Source organism: Lynx rufus, unplaced genomic scaffold, assembly GCF_022079265.1.
Source record: "Lynx rufus isolate CCGP_SWC_20201006 ecotype Redwood Valley unplaced genomic scaffold, mLynRuf1.p SCAF_47, whole genome shotgun sequence".
Classification (NCBI taxonomy): Eukaryota; Metazoa; Chordata; class Mammalia; order Carnivora; family Felidae; genus Lynx; species Lynx rufus.
This window is the reverse complement of record NW_025814864.1, coordinates 1193455-1212989: the sequence shown is the minus strand read 5'-3', so window position 1 is coordinate 1212989 and position 19535 is coordinate 1193455. Positions and strand designations below refer to the sequence as shown.

At 44.1% G+C, this 19535-nt stretch overlaps 1 protein-coding gene across 1 annotated transcript in view; it reads right to left on the bottom strand.

The window, feature by feature from the left end:
• The window catches only part of SH3YL1 (SH3 and SYLF domain containing 1), a 34326-nt gene extending 17151 nt beyond the window's left edge, over positions 1–17175 (bottom strand). Inside the window, exons 1-5 of the mRNA XM_047098332.1 lie at positions 17152–17175; positions 15408–15522; positions 9645–9803; positions 6716–6829; positions 4669–4733 (exon numbers count right to left, since the gene is read on the bottom strand). Coding sequence (XP_046954288.1) covers positions 4669–4733; positions 6716–6829; positions 9645–9803; positions 15408–15522; positions 17152–17175 — 477 coding nt within the window. The remainder of the gene's footprint in view (positions 1–4668; positions 4734–6715; positions 6830–9644; positions 9804–15407; positions 15523–17151) is intronic.
• Between the last annotated feature and the right edge of the window lie 2360 nt (positions 17176–19535).

The window sequence follows — 19535 nt, the reverse complement described above, 5'->3', positions numbered from 1 at the left end:
ATAATTGTCTAAATCTCATTTAAAATACACGTTGATTAGAACTCAAATATACACCATATAATGCAGCGAGAATTTCAATGTAGACAATGAAAGAATATGAAGGAAGGGTCATTGTTGTTTTGAGCTGAGGATTCACACAAGGGACATTTGCACAGGTCAGTGTGGCAGACACCCCCGACCATGTGCTGTGGGGCTCCATACAAACCTCCCCGGTCCACCCGACAAGCTGGTAATGTGGGTGACGACAAAGGTCTAGTAAGGTTAAGAGGACTGTCACAGTGATAGCCAGAACACATCAAACATAGGTAGATCAGAAAGAGCGAAAGTACTCTTTTAAACTAAACACATCAAGAAAGCCAAGCAAAGACCACGCAGCTAACAGTGAGGGCAGAAGGTCAAGGGTTCTCAATGACGTTTGCACCCTGAAATCCCTGGCAAGGCCACGTGCCTACCACCAGTACACTGCACGTCCACTTTCTTTTTGGCCTCAGAATTCGAAATGCCAGAAGGAAGCTAGTTAACCATTAGTTAGTGCCTCCTGCTAAGTTAGTTCTCTAAGGGCAAAAATTAGAACGTGAGACGGCTCAAGACATGCCAACAAGGACGGCATTTGGTTTTCAAGTTTGCCGGAGCTGTATGCAAGCCCCATGAGAGCCCAGAAATACAGAGAGCCCTCAGGGGACACAGCCCTTGGGGGACACAGCCTTCCAAGGACATAGCCCTCTGGGAGAACAGCCCTCTGGGGGACACAGCCCTCTGGGACACAGCCCTCAGCCTCAACATTCAAACCGAGTGTTGACATTCTGCATGCCAAGACAACTTCCACCCCTTACACCACTGGGCCCTTCTCTGCACATTGACTTTAGTGGGCTCAGAAGTTGAGCCTAGCCTCTAACAGTAATTTTTCCTTAGCTTACACCTGGACACCCTCCTCATTATTAAAGTAAAAGAGCTCATCCAAACTCTCTCTGGAAAAGCTAAATCATTTCTCTCAAATCACACTATTGGGTGAAAGCAAGACTGATCAGAGTTGGCCCATGGCGAACTCTGGCCTTTGCTATAACAAACAGTTGAGTGATCCATATATGGGTGTTTTCAGAGCTTTGGGCTTTGTTACGACTGTCCTGAAAAGAAAATGCTAATAGTCTTTAAACCAAGTCTTTGCATTATCTTTGCTTAGACCATTGACTTTCAGATCGTTTTTGTTTTTAACAAATTGTGTGTGAATTATAAAACATTGGAAATTCTCTGTAGTTCACATAATTGAATCAGTACTATAATCTTAGTGTTAACTAATGTCTGAGCTAAGGAAGGCCACCAGATCCTGTCAGAAGATGACCTAGTCCCTAACTTCATATACCTTCAGAACCTTAACCTGGCCTGGATTCCAAAACAGAGCATAAATCTAAAGTTCCTGAAGATCACATTCATATTTCACATGTCCTAAAGATGTTGTCGCCTACAGGAGGCAGCATGGTGGGCTGAGAGATCAGAGTGTCCTGGATGCAAGAGATCTGCTTTGGCTCCCCCTGCTGTGGTTGGTGCTGTTGGCTCCCTCAGCCCTGTACCAGAGGCACACCACCTGCTGCCCGCGGACGGAGAGAGTGGTGGTGCCCAGACGCCACCCTGCTTGCCTCGAGGCTTAACAAGGCTGTTATGTGATTTGCCTTCTCCTGTTGTCAGACCAGGTTGACTTTACCTGGAACCATCCCTTGCTCCAACTCTACCCTTTGTCTGTCCTGCTTCCTTAGTCCCTTACGGTTTCAGCCCTGAGAACATTTGCTCAAGAAATCACATGTACCCCAAGCCCTGTCTCAGGCTCTATATCTAGTGAACCCAACCAAGGACAACCATACCCTAGCTGTGTGATCTTAGGCAAGATGCTTAATGTCTCCATATATTGAATATACTCACGTGTGCCCTGCCTACCTGGCCTAAAATCCATGGGAAATTATGTAGACAGAAGTCACAGTCAGGAACAGACAGGGTACTACAAGTGACGAGACCCAGGGCTGACTTCTCACCTGATTATCCATGGAACCAAGAACACATAGTCCTTCTACCTATGGACAGAGGCTTGAACACCAGGACCGCTAAGGAACGTGGCACCCAATGCCACAAACAGCCTGCTGAGTGGTTTCAGGGCCAGAACCCTCCATTTGAATGGCCCATCTGTCACTGTCTGGCTACCTCCTACTGGGGAACTCACATCACCCAGTTCTTTCATGTGCGAAATGAGAGTGGTGATAACCGTTCTCCATGGCTATGGGATGGAACTGATTCTATAAGAATATATGCAAAAGTTTTACAAAAATGTTAACTGCTATTGTTCGTCCATTCTAAAACGGAATGGCAGATAATTACATTATTCAACAAATATTTACTAGCATAAATTGATTATGTGAGTGCTCTCTGTGTCCTTGAAAGCTTAAGATAAAGACATGGAGACTCACTCTGGGTTTCTACTTTGTGCTCGATACTTGGCCAGTCTGAGGACTAGGCATGAAGAGAGAACATCTATGCCCTCAAGGTACTCACAATCTACATTAAGGTCCAGATAAGAAAACCAACAGGCTAACACCTGCGTGGAACATTCTGTCAAGTTGGGAACCTACTGCTGGAAAGAAGAATGCCAGAAGAGGAAACTGAATCAGCCCTAGGTGGCTGGGGACTAATTTCTCTCCAAACTGAGGGTGTCTATCTGGCTCGCCATTGGCCACAGGTCCGCTGCCCTTTTACTGGAAGCCAGGGCCGCTGCTGACAAGAACGGTCCTGCTTCACAAGAGCTGCTGTATCAAGGGAACCTCTGCTTCCTCGCTCGCTCGAAGTGGGCCGGAGAGCTCTGTGAGAGCAGCAGCAGAAAACTCGTGCTCATGATAAAGTCTGAGAATGCTCTGTGGAGAAGCACAAGACTTCTTGCCAACGTTGAAAAGGAACTGACTGCTTGCGCATTGTGATGACCCTCTGGGACATATCTGTGGGCCTCAGGGAGGCAAAGTCAGGTTGTGTTTAAGAAGTATAAAGCCAGTCTTTCTAACCCCTAGGCAACTCCTCTAATCTCTACTTGAAATAGGCATTTTAAAAAGCTAATGATTTTCCTCCACGTATGCTAGTTAAATGAAAGTCCAGGGTTAATTTCTTCTATAGGCCATGAGGGTAAGATCAAAAGTTTCTATAAATCACAAGCACAAGTAAGTATTGCAAAGGTAAAGAGGACATTCACAATAAAAATTATAATCGTTTATGCCACTCTAAATGCACTCACTTAATAAGCCAAGAGGGAAGGCTACTGTTGCCTCTATCTTACAAGTGAAAAATCGCAGATCCCGGGAGAAGAGGGCCGCTCAGTGCGCAGGGCTGCAGGTGCTCCCGGGTCTGGTACAGTCTCTGCTCTTACAGCCCAACCACTACCCCACACTGCCTTTGGAAGATAATCGAGTATATCTCTATAAAATGTTGACTTTGAATCTTTCTATTTCACATATTAATGATAGGATTACACGTTACTACACTTGTTTTCAAGGCTGTTAACATGCCCAAACCTGGATATTCCAAGGAGCCATCTCGGGGAGTCCCATTTTCACATTTTCAGTTTTTCATATGCTAAACTTCCTGCCGTCACCCTTACTTCATCTCTCATCAGCTTGGAAACAAATGCCGTTTGAGGCCCAGAGCACCACCCAGCTTCCAGTGGAGGGAGAGGGGCGACGAGGTGGGGGGGGAGGGGGGGCACTCACAGCACCAGCTGAGCATCATCTATGCAGAGAGCACCGCCTGTCGGCAAGGAGGTGCAGGCAGGGAAGAAAATGTACTGCCCACACAGGGCGATGCTTTGTATGGCTTTGGTCTGGTTGAATATCCAACAAAAAGGCAGTTACGATAGGGAAAGCTAAAATACATATCTCTTTTTATAATACAGATTAATGGAACAGGGAGTAGAGAAGGTCACATAAAGGTGAAATAAGAGTGGTGGAAAGGCCCGTGTCTAATGAGGCCAAGGGAATTTAAAACTGTGGCCACAGAGAAAATGCATAAAAAGATGGCTTAGGACAAAACTGACCAGAACGTGAGAAGAAAGTGATTTGAGAATATTAGGAGATTCGATTTGCCCATGACTTAGCAATACCACCATGGATGAAAGGTTAGCATCAGGCAGAAGGTAATCTCTAAGTAACAGACCTCTGCAAACAGGTGTGCTCAGGGCCTGCCTGAGAGGCCACGGTCATCAGGAACCAAGTCACAACATGAAACCATGCAAAGGCAGTCTTTACTCCAAGCATCTGAAGCAATCTGAAGATATAACGCAACTGGATTTTGCCACCCATGAAGATACACTGTATTAAGCCAGGTAAGCCCAGGATCTAAGCTCTGGCTTGTTCGACAACCCGCTGCGGAGGTTAGCAGCTTTGCAATGAGCAAGTCACAAGTGGCCAAGTACAGTTCATCCGCTTTGAGACATTCCTGCTCCCCAGACATGCTGAAGATGGACCCAGCAAAATGCCACTCTCGATGAAAGATACCGGTAAACATTAGAATGTTATCAGTGGGGATTCATCCAGAAAGGGAAATACATGGAATAAAATATATTCCATCGATGGTGAAATGAGAACAGTAGATACTCTCTCAAGCTTCACGTAGTAAGTCGCAGTTGTGTTTTCACACACTTACCTCAATTCCTATTTCAAACCCTCCACCAAGCCCAGCTATGCCGATGGCTGACGGTGCAGACCACTCTAACAAACACAAAGAAGCAAACGTTACTCTAACATTAAAACTGCTTGGTTGGGGCGCCTGGGTGGCGCAGTCGGTTAAGCGTCCGACTTCAGCCAGGTCACGATCTCGCGGTCCGTGAGTTCGAGCCCCGCGTCGGGCTCTGGGCTGATGGCTCAGAGCCTGGAGCCTGTTTCCGATTCTGTGTCTCCCTCTCTCTCTGCCCCTCCCCCGTTCATGCTCTGTCTCTCTCTGTCCCAAAAATAAATAAACGTTGAAAAAAAAAAAAAAATTTAAAATTAAAAAAAAAAAAAAAATAAAACTGCTTGGCACACACATATGGGAAGGAAAATGCTAAAATGTGAACAAATAGCATTTCTTTTAAAATAATGAGACTTTGGTATTTCCCCCTGTGTTTTCAAATGTTCTTTAATAAGCCTATATAATTTTAAGTTAAAAATATTTGAAAGGTATTAGATATTGAGTCCCACAGACTCACAAATTCATGCCCCCTGATCTTTCTCTACAAACGTGCATAACACCAAACTACTGAATCCTCACCTACTAAACACATCTAATTTTAACTATCAACATCTGTATAACATTTTACAAAATAATTGAGCTGTAATTCTAGTTTTTAGTTAGAGTTCTATCATAGATATAACAGAGCGAAAGGATTCAAAAAAGTTTATTATAATCACTTCTAAGGGTGACACAATAATAAACCGTTTCTATTGTAAATCTCTGAGGGCAAAAACTGGTCTTTTTTTGCGTAGTAGCACAAGAAATAGGCTATCTGTTCAAGATTATTAAGATTTTAACAAGATAAATTTCCTTACATTTTAAAACTTAGTACAATAATTCCATTTGAATTAGGGAGAAAATTAATCTGATGGGGGGAGGGTGGGAGAGTCTAGATAAAGTCTTTTCTGCAGATGCTTATTAGTTTCCTAACCTAATTTGTGTTCTAGGTAACAGGATATTGCTTGAATATATTTAGAACTAATCTACCCAGGCTTAGGGGAGTTTGTATTACAGAAATTAGCATCATATAACCCCAAAGTTGTTTTCCATTTCCTATGTTAGGAGCTGTCGCTCTTTGAAGACTGCCCATCTGGCCAGGATCTGGGGAATTTGCTGCTTCTCTTTTGTTTTTGTTTTGTTTTTTAATGTTATTCATTTTTGAGAGAGAGGGAGAGAGAGCATGAGAAGGGGAGGGGCATAGAGAGGGAGACACAGAATCGGAGGCAGGCTCCAGGCTCCGAGCTGACAGCACAGAGCCTGACATGGGGCTCGAACTCAAGAGCTGTGAGATCATGACCTGAGCTGAAGTCAGACACTCAGCTGACTGAGCCACCCAGGTGCCCCAGGGAATCTGCTATTTCATTTGGGCAGCTTTTAAATTACGCTCTGTGAGGAGCGCCTGGGTGGCTCAGTCGGTTAAGCGTCCGACTTCGGCTCAGGTCATGATCTCGTGGTTCGTGAGTTCAAGCCCCGCGTCGGGCTCTGTGCTGACGGCTCAGAGCCTGGAGCCTGTTTCCGATTCTGTGTCTCCCTCTCTCTCTCTCTCTGACCCTCCCCCGTTCATTCTCTGTCTCAAAAATAAACGTTAAAAAAAAAATTTTAATTACCCTCTGTGGACTGAGCATCTGGACTCAAAAGTGAGAAATACAGGGGAAATAAGAACAGCAGAAAAGCCCAGTAGAAAAGTTCTCCTGAGATTCTGAGACCCCAGAGGTTGACAGATCTCCACCTTCACAGAGAGCTACCTGTCACCACTGTGGGAACATCTCACAGACTTTGAGCCCACAGAAGGGAAGTGCCTTTGAATGTGCTTCTACTTGGGCTGGTTGTACTGCTGGGAAGTCTGCCCGTGAAAACGTGGGTAATGCTTGAGAAGAGAACTTGGTTGTTTCTGATTCTTAGCCAAGGGCTGAACAAAGAAGGATAAAGAAACCTACCACGCTCCTGTGAGTTGTGTTCAAAGCGAAAACAATCAACTTACTTCCATCGGGAAGACGCGCCAGCACGACCCCACTGCCTCCTCTAGCGGTTACTAGAAATCCAGCCTTTATCACAGACAATATCGCAAGGCCCTTGGCTTTAGCAATTACGTGGGCTGCAAAATTAAAGATAACGAGCAGGTGAGCATTTTTAATGGACTTTCCTGGATAGATGTTCAGGGGTTGAGCAGATTCAGTACACACAGCAGTCTCCTTGGCAGGACCCAGGGCTCTCAGTATGAGCCTTAGTGGGACATATGAGCTGAAAAAAACTCGGTTACGCAGCACGTGCACCTGGGCCGCCCTGCCCCACCTCCTTCCTTGTATGTTTCCAATGCTACACCTAACGTCACAAGTGCTCAAACATCCTGCGACCGCTGTGATAAATGAGATATACAGATGAGATTTTTCAGTGACATCTACCAGCAGGACAAATAATTTGGAGATTTCAATTAATTGAGAACATAACTCATAATATAAAGATCCATACTGTACTAAGTACTACGGAGAAACTTGCTGCAAGCTGTGGAACTTTGATCTGAAATCCATACAGTTAGTTCAGCTTTTACTAATATGGAAATCTGGATTCAAACACAGAAAAACCAAGTGATTTTGCCACTTTAAAAGACTTTTAACTTCGTAAAATGATCTATTTGAGTATTCGAGTAACACGTAACTACTAGTGTACTGAGAATATAACTCAATTTAGAAACCACTGGTTTATTCACATTTCAGGGAAGTTCATCACATAAAACGAGTTATTAATGTATGTGCCTAGTAAACACTGTGCCTCCCTTTTCTGTGGATTTGTTCACAAAACAGCATATCCTTCAAATAACAAGGGAAGCCTCAACATTGAAATTACCCTTGGACCCCAATGTCCCTGTTTTTTTTTTTTAACAGAGCAGTGTTGGTTTCAGGAGGAGAATTCAGTTACTCATCAGTTACATACGACACCCAGTGCTCATCCCAGGCCTCCAGTGCCTCCTTTCTGTATCTCGAAACGTCAGAAGTAGATCGTAGTGCGGCTGAAAGCTGTATTGTATATCACATAGGTTTGTTTTTACAGCCCCACTTTGGTAGAGCATCTTCGTCCACACCTCGACTCCACTCTCAATGTGTGTATGGTCAGGGTTGCCTCTATGTAGATACGGCAAAAGTAGATGAACATATTTTAAGTATCAGGTTTGTTTTTATAGATTCTCTACCCAAACTCAGGAACACTAAAATACCAGTAATGCCTAGCTGATTTGCCAAGTAGCTTTTCGAGGATGGCAGAGATGCACTGAGTACAGATTCACCCTCTAAATGTCCTTGTACGGATCTCAGGCCCCTGACACCCGAGCGTGACCTTGTACCGCTAAGGTCTACCGTCTAGATGTTTTGTTTTAAATTGTTTTTTGTAGATTTTCTCCTCCACTATATAATAGATCACCCTAGTGTTAATTTAAACATAATGCCCCCCCATCCTAGGGAAGGCTCTGGGAAAGGAGAGGCTTGGCTCTCTGGCAGCCCCTGGGGCCCTCTCCTCCCCACCACACACAGCCTGCACCCCTGGGAGTCAGCTCTTACCCAGACTGCCACGTAAACTGGTCTTCACTTTCCCAGCTACACTCACTGAAAGGGAGTCAGGTGGTCTTTGCAGGCAGAAGAAAGTCATGATGGCATTTGCCTGCACAAAACCCATGAGAGGTAATCCACACTCCGATGTTTCTGTGTTAGGAAACCCAGTTTTTCCATGAATCGGGCTAGCGGGCCACATACGCAGATGCTGATATATATCAAGAAATGTCTTCTATCTCCCGCTTCAGAATACTGCTACTGAAAATTCAGTTTTTCTGATTGAATTTTCTTCAAGTCCTAAAGTAGTCCTTCTCAAACCTGTGTGTACATATAGATCACTAGAGATCTTGTAAAAAATGCAGATTCTGACTCACTAGGTCTAAGTGGGGCCTTGAGGTCCTGCGGTTCTAACGCGCCCCCAGGTGATGCCCAGCGGCACTTTGAGTAGCCAGGCTCCAAGAAGCACTGTTTTCCTAGGATGGAAGTGGTGGCTGGGCCAAAACAACAACAATAATAATAATAATAATAATAATAACTATTATTATTATTATAACAAATTTAAAAGTTTTTAATATTTAAAGTTCTGCTAAATAACTTTAAACATCTGACTTAAGAAGTTAAAGTAGTTAAAAAAATCAAGTAGTCTTTGTCATGCTGGATCAGAGTCGTGGTGCTTAAGAGGGAAATTAGTCTGCAGCACTGCCCAAGGTAGTCGGCATGTGAACCTTCTTTGCCTCGTGGCAAAGACGAGTAGTCCACGAAACACCCTGTAGAGATAAGTGCTAGTGGCAATGGGCAGGTAGTGGCTCCCAAAAGGTCGGCTCTAGACTCAGGTCTTATGTGGTCAGCCTCGCACTGGAATCACATGGGAAGCATTGTTAAAAATGCGCATTCCTGCCACACTGCTCCCAGGGTCTGATTCAGCAGGTTTGCAAGAACTTTAAGCACTGTATTTTAATGAGCCAAGGAATATGATATGTAGCTGTGTTGGGAATTATTGATTAATGTCTTCTTAAACCACTATAAAATGTAAATATCTTATCTAGAAAGAGAAAACCCAAAATTAAAATTTATTTATGAGATTAGCTAGTGAGTTTGCAAGATAAACTTACAAGGCCTCAGAAACTGAGGACAAGAACAGGTGAGTTGGGAGAAAACCAAAGTGGACACCATGAAGGGGAGGCAGGAGAGGCCGCCTCCACAAAGGCAGAAGGCAAAGGGAGGTGTGGGGGTCCCCCAGAGAAGGAGGGAAACACTACTCTGTGGGCTTGCTGCTCTTAGGGGGTCCACTGCCTGGCGTCAGGAAGTGCACCAAGTAACTTAAACAACAAAACAACTTTAGAAATGAATGGTATATATTTTATTTACCAGGAATGATCTTATCAGGTCCATTTCTGGAAGTTATTTCTGTGAATTCTCTTAGAATTTTAGCCGCCTTTTTTGCTTCCGATTTCAGATTGGAAGGTATGGGATTATTCACTGAAAGATTAAAAAAAGAGATTTTAATGAAAAAATCTAGTACATACAAGTTAGAAAATTATTATAATTTCATTTTTTCTCATGCACAATTGAGCATTAATAAATTGTATCCTTCCAGACAAATAAAATGAATTGGAAATCCTGAAATTATTGTCTCATCTCTATTTTCCTGATAAATTAAATTCATTCTGAGATTGGGAAACCCTAAACTCTCAAAATCCCAGAAATTATAAAATCATGGGATTCTAAAGGATCTTAAACAAAATATGGTCCAATCTCTCAATTATACACCTTCTCTGTGTAATTCTTAATTTACCCCAATGGTAATTTAAAAATATTAAAATTTAAAGAATCAACAAAAGATGTAATTTATAACTGCGCATAATAAAAAATATATAATGTATTGCAACTGTCCAAAATAAAAAATATGAACTTTACTGTATCTGGATACTTTTGTCAAAAATGTTGAACTGTCTGTATAGATTGTCCTTATTAGTAAAATCCTAAGAGGCTCAGGAACTGAGTGGTTACTCCAATGTGTTTGTACAGCATTCTACCTGTCAGGCTTTCCTGGGTGTTCATAAACTCATGCAAGCAAGCATGTACTTGTTCCAACAAGTGTGCGGATAATCCTCCCAGACCTGAAGTATGTGGGGATAGACCATCTCTTTATCACAGGGAAAGGAATCAGAAGAGCCAAAGAAGCCAAGAGGCTTCAATGTAAAGTCTGCTATTCAGGCCATCGGATGAAATTTTCGTTTCAGAGATTGTTTTCAGCTCTGAAAGTTCCATTTGGTTGTTTTTATTCTTTCCATTTCTGTTCTCATTATGTTTATGTTGTTCTTTAAATACTTGAGCATATTTTAAAAGGTGCTTTTTTTATCCTTATCTGATAATTGCATCATCTCTGGCCTTTCCAGATCTGTTTTTGACAGAATTTTCTCTTGCTATGGGTTAGATTTTCCTGTTTTCTATTTCTGGTAAAATTTGATGGTTGCTAGATATTGTGAATATCACCACATTGAATGTCTGGATTTTGTTGTCTTCCTTAAACAGAGTTGATGCCCTTAGCAGCAGGCCATGCAGGGACTGACCTGCATATCAACCTTTCCAAGGCCTGCTTCTGTGTTTTGCTTCGGTGCGTGTACAGTCGTTTTGATGTGAGCCCTCCAAGTGTGGTGTGATTCTTTGGGCTCGCTCCCCAGTGTGCTCAGGGCTTAATGAGCAGACGGTGGGAACTGTTATCCCACAACCCTCACTGAACTGAAAACAGTTCACCTCACAGCTTCCTGGTAGCTGTTCTTGGCGCCATCTTGAAAGTTTTACGCGTAAACGTAGGGTTTGGGACTCGCCAAGGGTTCATGGGTCCTCCAGCAGATCTCTCGGGCCCACTCCCCTCCGTGAGGCTGCCTTGCCAGTTCAGATGCATGGCTTCCCCAAACTCCGTTGTCTCCTCCATTCAGCAAGAGAACAGAAAGTGCAGGAAAAGGGGCAATCACGGGGTTCCCCTCCTCTCTGAGATCTCGGGCACACTCACCCATCACCCAATATGTGAAAGCAGACATTCGGTGTGTTTGCCTAATTTCTAGGGTTTACAGTCAGTGGCAGTGCCAGCACCACTCTCTCTGGCATGAAGCTCTCAGTGTACTTTAATTTGTTCTTTTGTGATGAGTGATGTTACACATCTTTCCACTTCCATCAAGTCTTCTCCATAGTGTCCTGTTGGGGGGTATTTCTCTGTTTCTTATTCATTTATAAAGGAATTAACCTTTTTCTGGAACATGAGTTACAAATATCGATTTGCTGTTTGGCACTTGTCTTTGGAATTTTCTTATGTTTTTCTACTTTTTGTCTTAATGAAATCAAATTCATCTTCTAAGTTTTACAAGTATCTTTAATTAAATGAAATGCTCGATTTCATATGGAAAAAATAAGCAAGAAAGTATAGGGAAAGTATTTAAAAGAAGAATAATGAGGGGACGAGCTCTGCCAAAGCCACAACATATCATAAAGCATTGGGGCGCCTGGGTGGCTCAGTCGGTTGGGCGTCCGACTTTGGCTCAGGTCATGATCTCACAGTTCGTGAGTTCAATCCCCACATCGGGCTCTGTGCGGACAGCTCAGAGCCTGGAACCTGCTTCGGATTCTGTGTCTCCCTCTCTCTCTCTGTCCCTCCCCCACTCGCACTCTGCCTCTCTCTCTCAAAAATAAACAAACGTTAAAAATAAATTAAAAATAAAATAAAGTGTCAATAATTTACTTGATAGTAGATGCAAATATAGGCGGAAAAACCAATTTTACAAAATAGAAAATTCAGAAATTGACCCAAATATATAAAATACCTTGATGTATAATAAAGATAACATCTTAAATCAATGTAGAAAAGCTGTGTTACACAATAAATAGTGATCTTTTGCCGGGGCGGGGGGGAGCAATGAAAATTCATCCACAGCTTCATGCTACATGGGGATAAACTCCAAATTCATCAACAGTTTGAAATGCCAGAAATCAAACCCCAACAGAACCAGAAATTAAGGGAGAATTACTTTTCAAATTCACAGTACAGAAGGCCAACCAAGTATGACAAAAAACTTCTATGTTTTTATATGATCAGAAATTATGGCATAAACACATTGTAAACATAATGGAAAAAGTAGACATATGCAAATGTTGGGGGAAAAGCCACCCCTGCTGTTAATATCCCCCAATACTACTGTCTGCATTTCAGTGTATGCTTCAGTTGATTCCTATTGCCAAATATGTAGATTATTTCCATTTTTAGCTTCTAGAGATACCACTGTTGGATGACAGTTATCTTAGGGTAGAGTCTTAGGGGCTGGGAATCGATGAATAAAAACAACCCATAATTTGTTAGCTTATATTACTTTATAAATTGCCTCTGAAGGGGCGCCTGGGTGGCGCAGTCGGTTAAGCGTCCGACTTCAGCCAGGTCACGATCTCGCGGTCCGTGAGTTCGAGCCCCGCGTCAGGCTCTGGGCTGATGGCTCAGAGCCTGGAGCCTGTTTCCGATTCTGTGTCTCCCTCTCTCTCTGCCCCTCCCCCGTTCATGCTCTGTCTCTCTCTGTCCCAAAAATAAATAAAAACGTTGAAAAAAAAATTAAAAAAAAAAAATAAATTGCCTCTGAAAAATACCACCCAGGTTCAGATCACTGGGTATTACCATAAAAAACGTCCACTGTCATGGGGGACACTGGTAAAGGCAAAGGCCATACGTCAGAAAAACAGGGTGACAAATTTCATTTGAGTTTATCTGAATGCAGTGAATTTTTCTTTAGTTTGTCTACAGGTCCTGTTTTGCACATTTTCTGTTCGAATTCTTTGCCTGTTTTTCCGGCGTCATATTCTTTAGTCTATAATCGTGCTCACGCCGCAAATCTGTATCTCTGCTTGCTTTTTAAAACAATTATTATTGTTCAGCATTTGTTTTTATTTATATGGGAACATGTCTCTGGGCTTTCTACTGTTATCATCTTTTTAACTATTATTGTGACTAAAGGCTTTAATTTAAAAAAAAAGAGGGGCGCCTGGGTGGCGCAGTCGGTTAAGCGTCCGACTTCAGCCAGGTCACGATCTCACGGTCTGTGAGTTCGAGCCCCGCCTCAGGCTCTGGGCTGATGGCTCGGAGCCTGGAGCCTGTTTCCGATTCTGTGTCTCCCTCTCTCTCTGCCCCTCCCCCGTTCATGCTCTGTCTCTCTCTGTCCCAAAAATAAAAAAATAAAATAAAATAAAATAAAATAAAATAAAATAAAATAAAAATAAAAAAAAAGAACTACACAGGCACGGCTTATATTTTATACTAAATATTTGACCCATCTCAAAGTTATGTTGGTATAAAATATGAAGAACCTAATATTTTTTAATTATTCATTTATTGATTTTATTTTTTAAATGTTTTTTTAATTTATTTTGAGACAGAGGGGGTGCAGAGAGAAAGGGAGAGAGAATCCCAAGCAGGCTTCATGCTGTCAGTGCAAAGACCAATGCAGGGCTCAATCTCACAAACCACAAGAGCATGAGCTAAGCCGCAGTCAGATGCTTAACCAACTGAGCCACCCAGGCACCCCAACATTTGGCCCTTTAAAGTACATGTTATGGAGGTGGTTCTATAAGCCATGACTTCAGGCGACACAATAATGACATACGATTGTTTTTTGATATTTATTCCACAGTGATCAAGAAAATACATATATGGTAAAGGGCATTTCCAACTTTCCAAATTTCCAGTACAGTATTGATGCAATTGATAGCTTTTAAAAGCCATGATTGGTGAGCATATACTGAGATAGGAGTGACTTCATTTCCATTCTGGTTGCTAAGGAGAAGGTATGTGAGTCAGCAAACAGGAGTAGAACTACGAAATTGACTAATACAACTTCCTCTGTTCATAAGGTACATGCATTGACTGTAATTTGCATTATAACTAGACGAAGTATTTGAGCTCCTAATTTCTGCTGGTTTCTAAGATGAGGCCTCACAACCTTACTCTTCATGGGTTGAATGAATTGCATACAGAGGGTTTGGCTTTATTGGTTTTGTGTCTGGACAGCTAGTTGCCCACACACATGTGTGCTTCCTGTGTTACAGGGAGCACTGTCCCCGAGAGGCAGGTGCCCAGAGAAGGTGACGTGTGTCACTTCCATGCCACGACAGCTGAGACGTATTGCTTTCTCCACCCTCTCTTTCCCATCACTGGCTGGCTGAAGAGGACTTTGATGGCACAGCCACAGGGGGGAAGGATGGGTCCCCTGGGTCCCCTGGGTCACCAGCTGGGTCACCGCCTGGGGAAAGCTGTCCGCCACCTGGAACATCCACGCTAGACTATTACGTGCTGGAGAAGTGGCTCTTACTGTGTTAGGTAATTGAGATATGGAGGCTTTTTATTGCAGCTAATATTACCCAATTATTACATTTTAAAAATTAATTCTAAATTTTGAAGAAGAAAGATGGGGGAGAAGTATTTGTAATTTTCATTTTCTAACTTAGGACTAGATTTGACTTGTTTTGTATACGTATATTCTAATCACTTAGGTAGTTCGGAGAGGTGGAAACATGGGTAAAAATGCTATCAAATACGATACTATATGTTAACGTTCTTACTTCTTTGATTAAATAGTATTTATAATACACTATTTGCAAGTCCTTCTAAAAAAAGCAAAGCAGTGTTTTGCTTTTTCATGAAATGTTAAAACCTTTAAAAAGATGCCTCTTCTCGGGGCACCTGAGTGGCTCAGTTGCTTAGGGCGTCCAACTCTTGACCAGCTCAGGTCATGCTCTCATGGTCCTGAGATCAACCCCCCAAGCTGGGCTTAGGATCTCTCTCTCACCCCCTATCCCCCACTCGAGAGCATGCACGTTCTTTCTCAAACAAAAAAGATCTATCTTCTCTATGCCGACAACACCCATCAGTGTACATCTTGGAACAATTCAAGGTGCTAGGGTCGTATCCTGTGCTTCCGTCACTTGCCTAGCTCTGCTGTCTTTCACAGCTATAACACCCCCGCCCTGCTCACCTAGAGCAGGTGCAGAGCCTGGGTCCAAGCAGGAGGTGGAATGCGCAGAGCTGGTTGAGAGGGAGGTCGGCTGTGAGAATTATCCATTCTGGATGGCAACCTAGGCTGAGACAGCCCTCACTAAGGACCAGTTTGGAAGAGGTGCGCACCTCTTTGGAGAGGATGTGGTGCCTGCAGGTGGCAGAGGGGCCATGTTCCCCCAGGCTGGGCCTGTTCGGGGACTGCTGGGCCACCCTCTGGGGTACAAGCAGTCAGCAGCTGGTGGCACGGGCCAGCCGTGGGAGTCTGGCTGCCAGAAAGAGCTGAGGAGATCTGGTTTCTGAGGAGATCTGGCCAAGGGGTGAGTATCTGGCCAGGCCCAGGCTTCCTGGTCCTAGAGGGGTCCTCTCCTGGGCCTGTGGGAGGGCGGGTAGGATCCACCCGGGTCCTCTTGGCACATGGCTGACGTCTGCCTGTCCCTCCTGTCACATTCCTCCTGCACCCTGTACTGAGGAAGCTCATCACTGTGCCCGCTTTAAAGGAGTAATACTTTAAGGAGCTCTGTTAAGGATCCCAGAGCCCACACAGAAGGACACCCTGGGAGGTAAGGGGCAGTAAATTGATGACGGACCCCGCAGGGGTTGGCAAGTCATGGCCCTGGGCCAAGTCCAGCCACCACCTGTTCACCTACGGCCTAGGAGTTAAGAACAGTGTTTACATTTTTAATAGTGTGTGTGTGTGTGTGTGTGTGTGTGTGTGAGAGAGAGAGAGAGAGAGAGAGAGAGAGAGAGCGCACTCACGCATGTGTGAGCACAAGTTGGGTAAGGACAGAGAGAGCGGGAGAGAGAATCTTGAGCAGGTTCAAGGCCCAGTAAGGGGCCAGACACAGGGCTCCACCTCTCAACTGTGAGGTCATGACCTGAGCTGAAATCAGGAGTCGGACATTTAACCGACCGAGCCACCCAGGCACTGCCAGTGTTTACGTTTTTAAAGGCTGAAAAAATTAAAACACAATAATAATATTATGTGTGCAAACACATTTTCAAAGATGTTACAGGTAAAATTACATCATAGTCAGCATAACAGTTGAACATTTGTGATTTATTTTCCTGATAAGTAACACTAACTTCGAATCTCAAGTAGCAAAATGTTCTCCCATAAAGAGAATCACATTTGTCTCATCACAAGATTTGTATCACAAAAAAAAAAACACAAAAAAAACAAACAACTTCTCAATTATTCTATTTCAGTTTTAATCAATTAAAAAATTGTGGTAGTTTGTTTTCTCTCTTATATGAGTGTCTACATATGTCCTCAATTTTGTTTCTTGGCCCACAAAGCCTAATAACATGTGCTATCTGGCCCCTTAAGGAAAAACAGTGCCAACCTCTGACCTCTTGAAATACGACTCATTCTTCAAGACCAAGTTTAAGACGCTGCTTCTAAGTGAAACCATTCTGCATACCCCTCCGAGCGACTAACCCGTCACCAGGCTGATCTTGTGGGCATGCCATTTGAGCAGGGTTACAGTGCTTGCTCTGATCAGCAGGGTAGCCTCCTATCTCCTGCTGTCCTGGAGGGACTGCCCCTTCCCGAGGCGGAGGCAGAGCCCCTCCACTGTGGCTCACACAAACCAGTCCATGAGCTGAAGAGCACAGGAACACACCTGCCCCCACATCTGGTTCGGTGGCCTCACAAGGACCCAGCAGCCACCAAGGCTGTTAGCGCTGCCTTGATCCCCTGACGCCAAGACCCTCTTGTCCCCCTGGCCCCATCCTTTTCCATTTACACTCAGATCTCAGGTCCTGTAACTGTAAGCACCACTTATCTCTGACAACCTCCAGGTTTTATCTACTCTTTAACCTTCCCCTAAATTCCAGACTCACGATATCATCAATTACTTTCGCCATCTTGGCATGAAGTGTCAAGTAAGCCGTTCAAATTATACAAAGCTGCCTGTGATGCCCTCCCTTCTCCTCACCTTCTCCCTGAGCCTTCTCTCCAGGCAGGCTTTATCCCTCCGGGAGCTCACACTCAAAACCTGGCCTAACTGTGACTTCTCTGTCACTCTCACGGCCACACCAATCCGTTGGCACACCCTATCAGAATATAAACCTTCAACATATGCTCAAGATCTGATTATATCTCACTCCTCCCTACCAGCAGCCTGGCCCAAAGAATATAAATTCTTGTGTCTATTCAAAGTCTCCCGGTTGCTTTCTCTGTTCCTAGTCTTGAGCCCCTATGGTAACTTCTGCAAAAAAAATGTTCCGTCTAAGTAATAGCTAAGATAGCAGTCCCCCACTGCTTACACCCCTCAAAGTTTTCCCATCACATTTAGTCTGCACCATGGCCTATATCACTGCTTTGTCTGTTAACCATATGTATCTGTCTGCATCCATATCTATTCTATTTATCTGTCAATCAATTATATCTATCTGTCTGTATCTATCATCTGTTTGTCTGTCTGTCTGCCTACCTACCTACACACCCACCTATCCATCTGATCTTTCTTGTACATATCCTTCACTACAATGTGAGCCCCATGGGGTAAGCACATTGACTATTTTATTTTATTAACTGTAATATCTCCAGCACATGCCACAATGACATATAGCTAAGTGCCCAATAAATATGTGTTAAATGCTAAAGTATTTGTGTGGCTTTTGGGAACTGAAGGTCAAATCCCTGTGAGGACTAGACACAGTTCACTTGCATACAAAATACAATGGGTTTAGAGGAAAATGTGCTAAGTAATAGCAAAATTTCCCTGCCTCTCAACCTCTGTAGCATTTCCCAGACCTTATGAGAGAGGGGGCCAGAGGGAAGCAAGGGACAGGTTGATGGTGTAGCACCCTAAAGCAGTCCTCTCCAGGTCCGTCCTCTCCAGGTCCTCTAAAGAGCGGGGGGATGAGAAAAGAGAAGGAAACCCAAGGAGGGCTGACGCCACGAGACCAGTGGGCAGAGTGCCTCAGCTCCGTGCATGCGCAGGGCCGATGTGGCTCCCGCACCAAGGTCCTGCTGACCCAGAAGGCGTGGGCGGGCAGTTCTGCTCCCAGGAGGAAACTGGGCAATGCTCCAGCAGACTGGACTGTCAGAGCCTCTCGAATGCAGCAAGGGCCAGCGTAGCAGCATCTTCAGGATTAGTAGTAACTGCACACCAAAAGCTAAATGAGTGGGCAGTGGTAGCCCAGACCTGGGGCCACTCTAAAAGGTGACTGCCACCAGAGAGAACGAAGACAGCCACGCCTGGTAGAAGATGAAGGCTCGTGATACATGTTCCCATTTCGGCACTCGAGTTTGTGATTTGAGGCTTACGCCCACCCAACGGGTTTTCTTCCCACTTCATGTTCTCACCTTTTCATTTTTCCACCACTAAACTATAATCCTTCCAGGGCAGAAGCAGCATATGTCACTGACCTCTGCACCCTACAGTGCCTTGTTCATATGTCTCGATTCTCCATACAAAATACTGAAGTCGATCGGTAACCTGTGGCAGAAATGTGTTCCTTCCGCTGCTGAACATCTATGTCTCTTATTTCAGAACCGTCACGGTTTGTCTGTTTCACTGATCCTGCACTGAGCAGGTGACCCAAGTCTGAAAGTCAGAACAAATCTCCTGCCACATCAGAGCTTCAAACCAAAGCTGATCTGCTATCTGCATCTCACCAAGCGCTTGTGCGGAGCTGCAGAACTCCCCTCTCCCAGGCGCTTCCACGTGGACCTGCTACAACATTTTATCACCACAAGGGGAGAGCCTGAGAGCAAAGCCACACAGAAGGGCACTTGACCAGAGTTGCAGATGGAATCTGGGCTCTGCTGACCCTGCTGGAGCCTCGGACTGGGCAACAGCTAAAGACACAGCAGCTCTGGACTGTTCAGTCACATGGACCAGTATGTTTTCCTTTTCTGCTAACGCCAATTTGGATCAGATTTTCTGACACATGCAACTAAAACATAGTAAATAGTACATAAATCTTGCCCCCAGAAGACTTTCTGCTGTGAACCCTATCAAGCAAGCAGAATTAAACCAGTCAGATAAGCAAATTCCACAGTTGAGAGCTGCTATTGCAAACATCCTGCTGCGGGCAAAGGTCGCAGCCTTTTTTGTAAACACGGGAAGGGGGCTATCAGACTTGGGAATTCAAAATTTTTTTTTTTTAACGTTTATTTATTTTTGGGACAGAGAGAGACAGAGCATGAACGGGGGAGGGGCAGAGAGAGAGGGAGACACAGAATCGGAAACAGGCTCCAGGCTCCGAGCCATCAG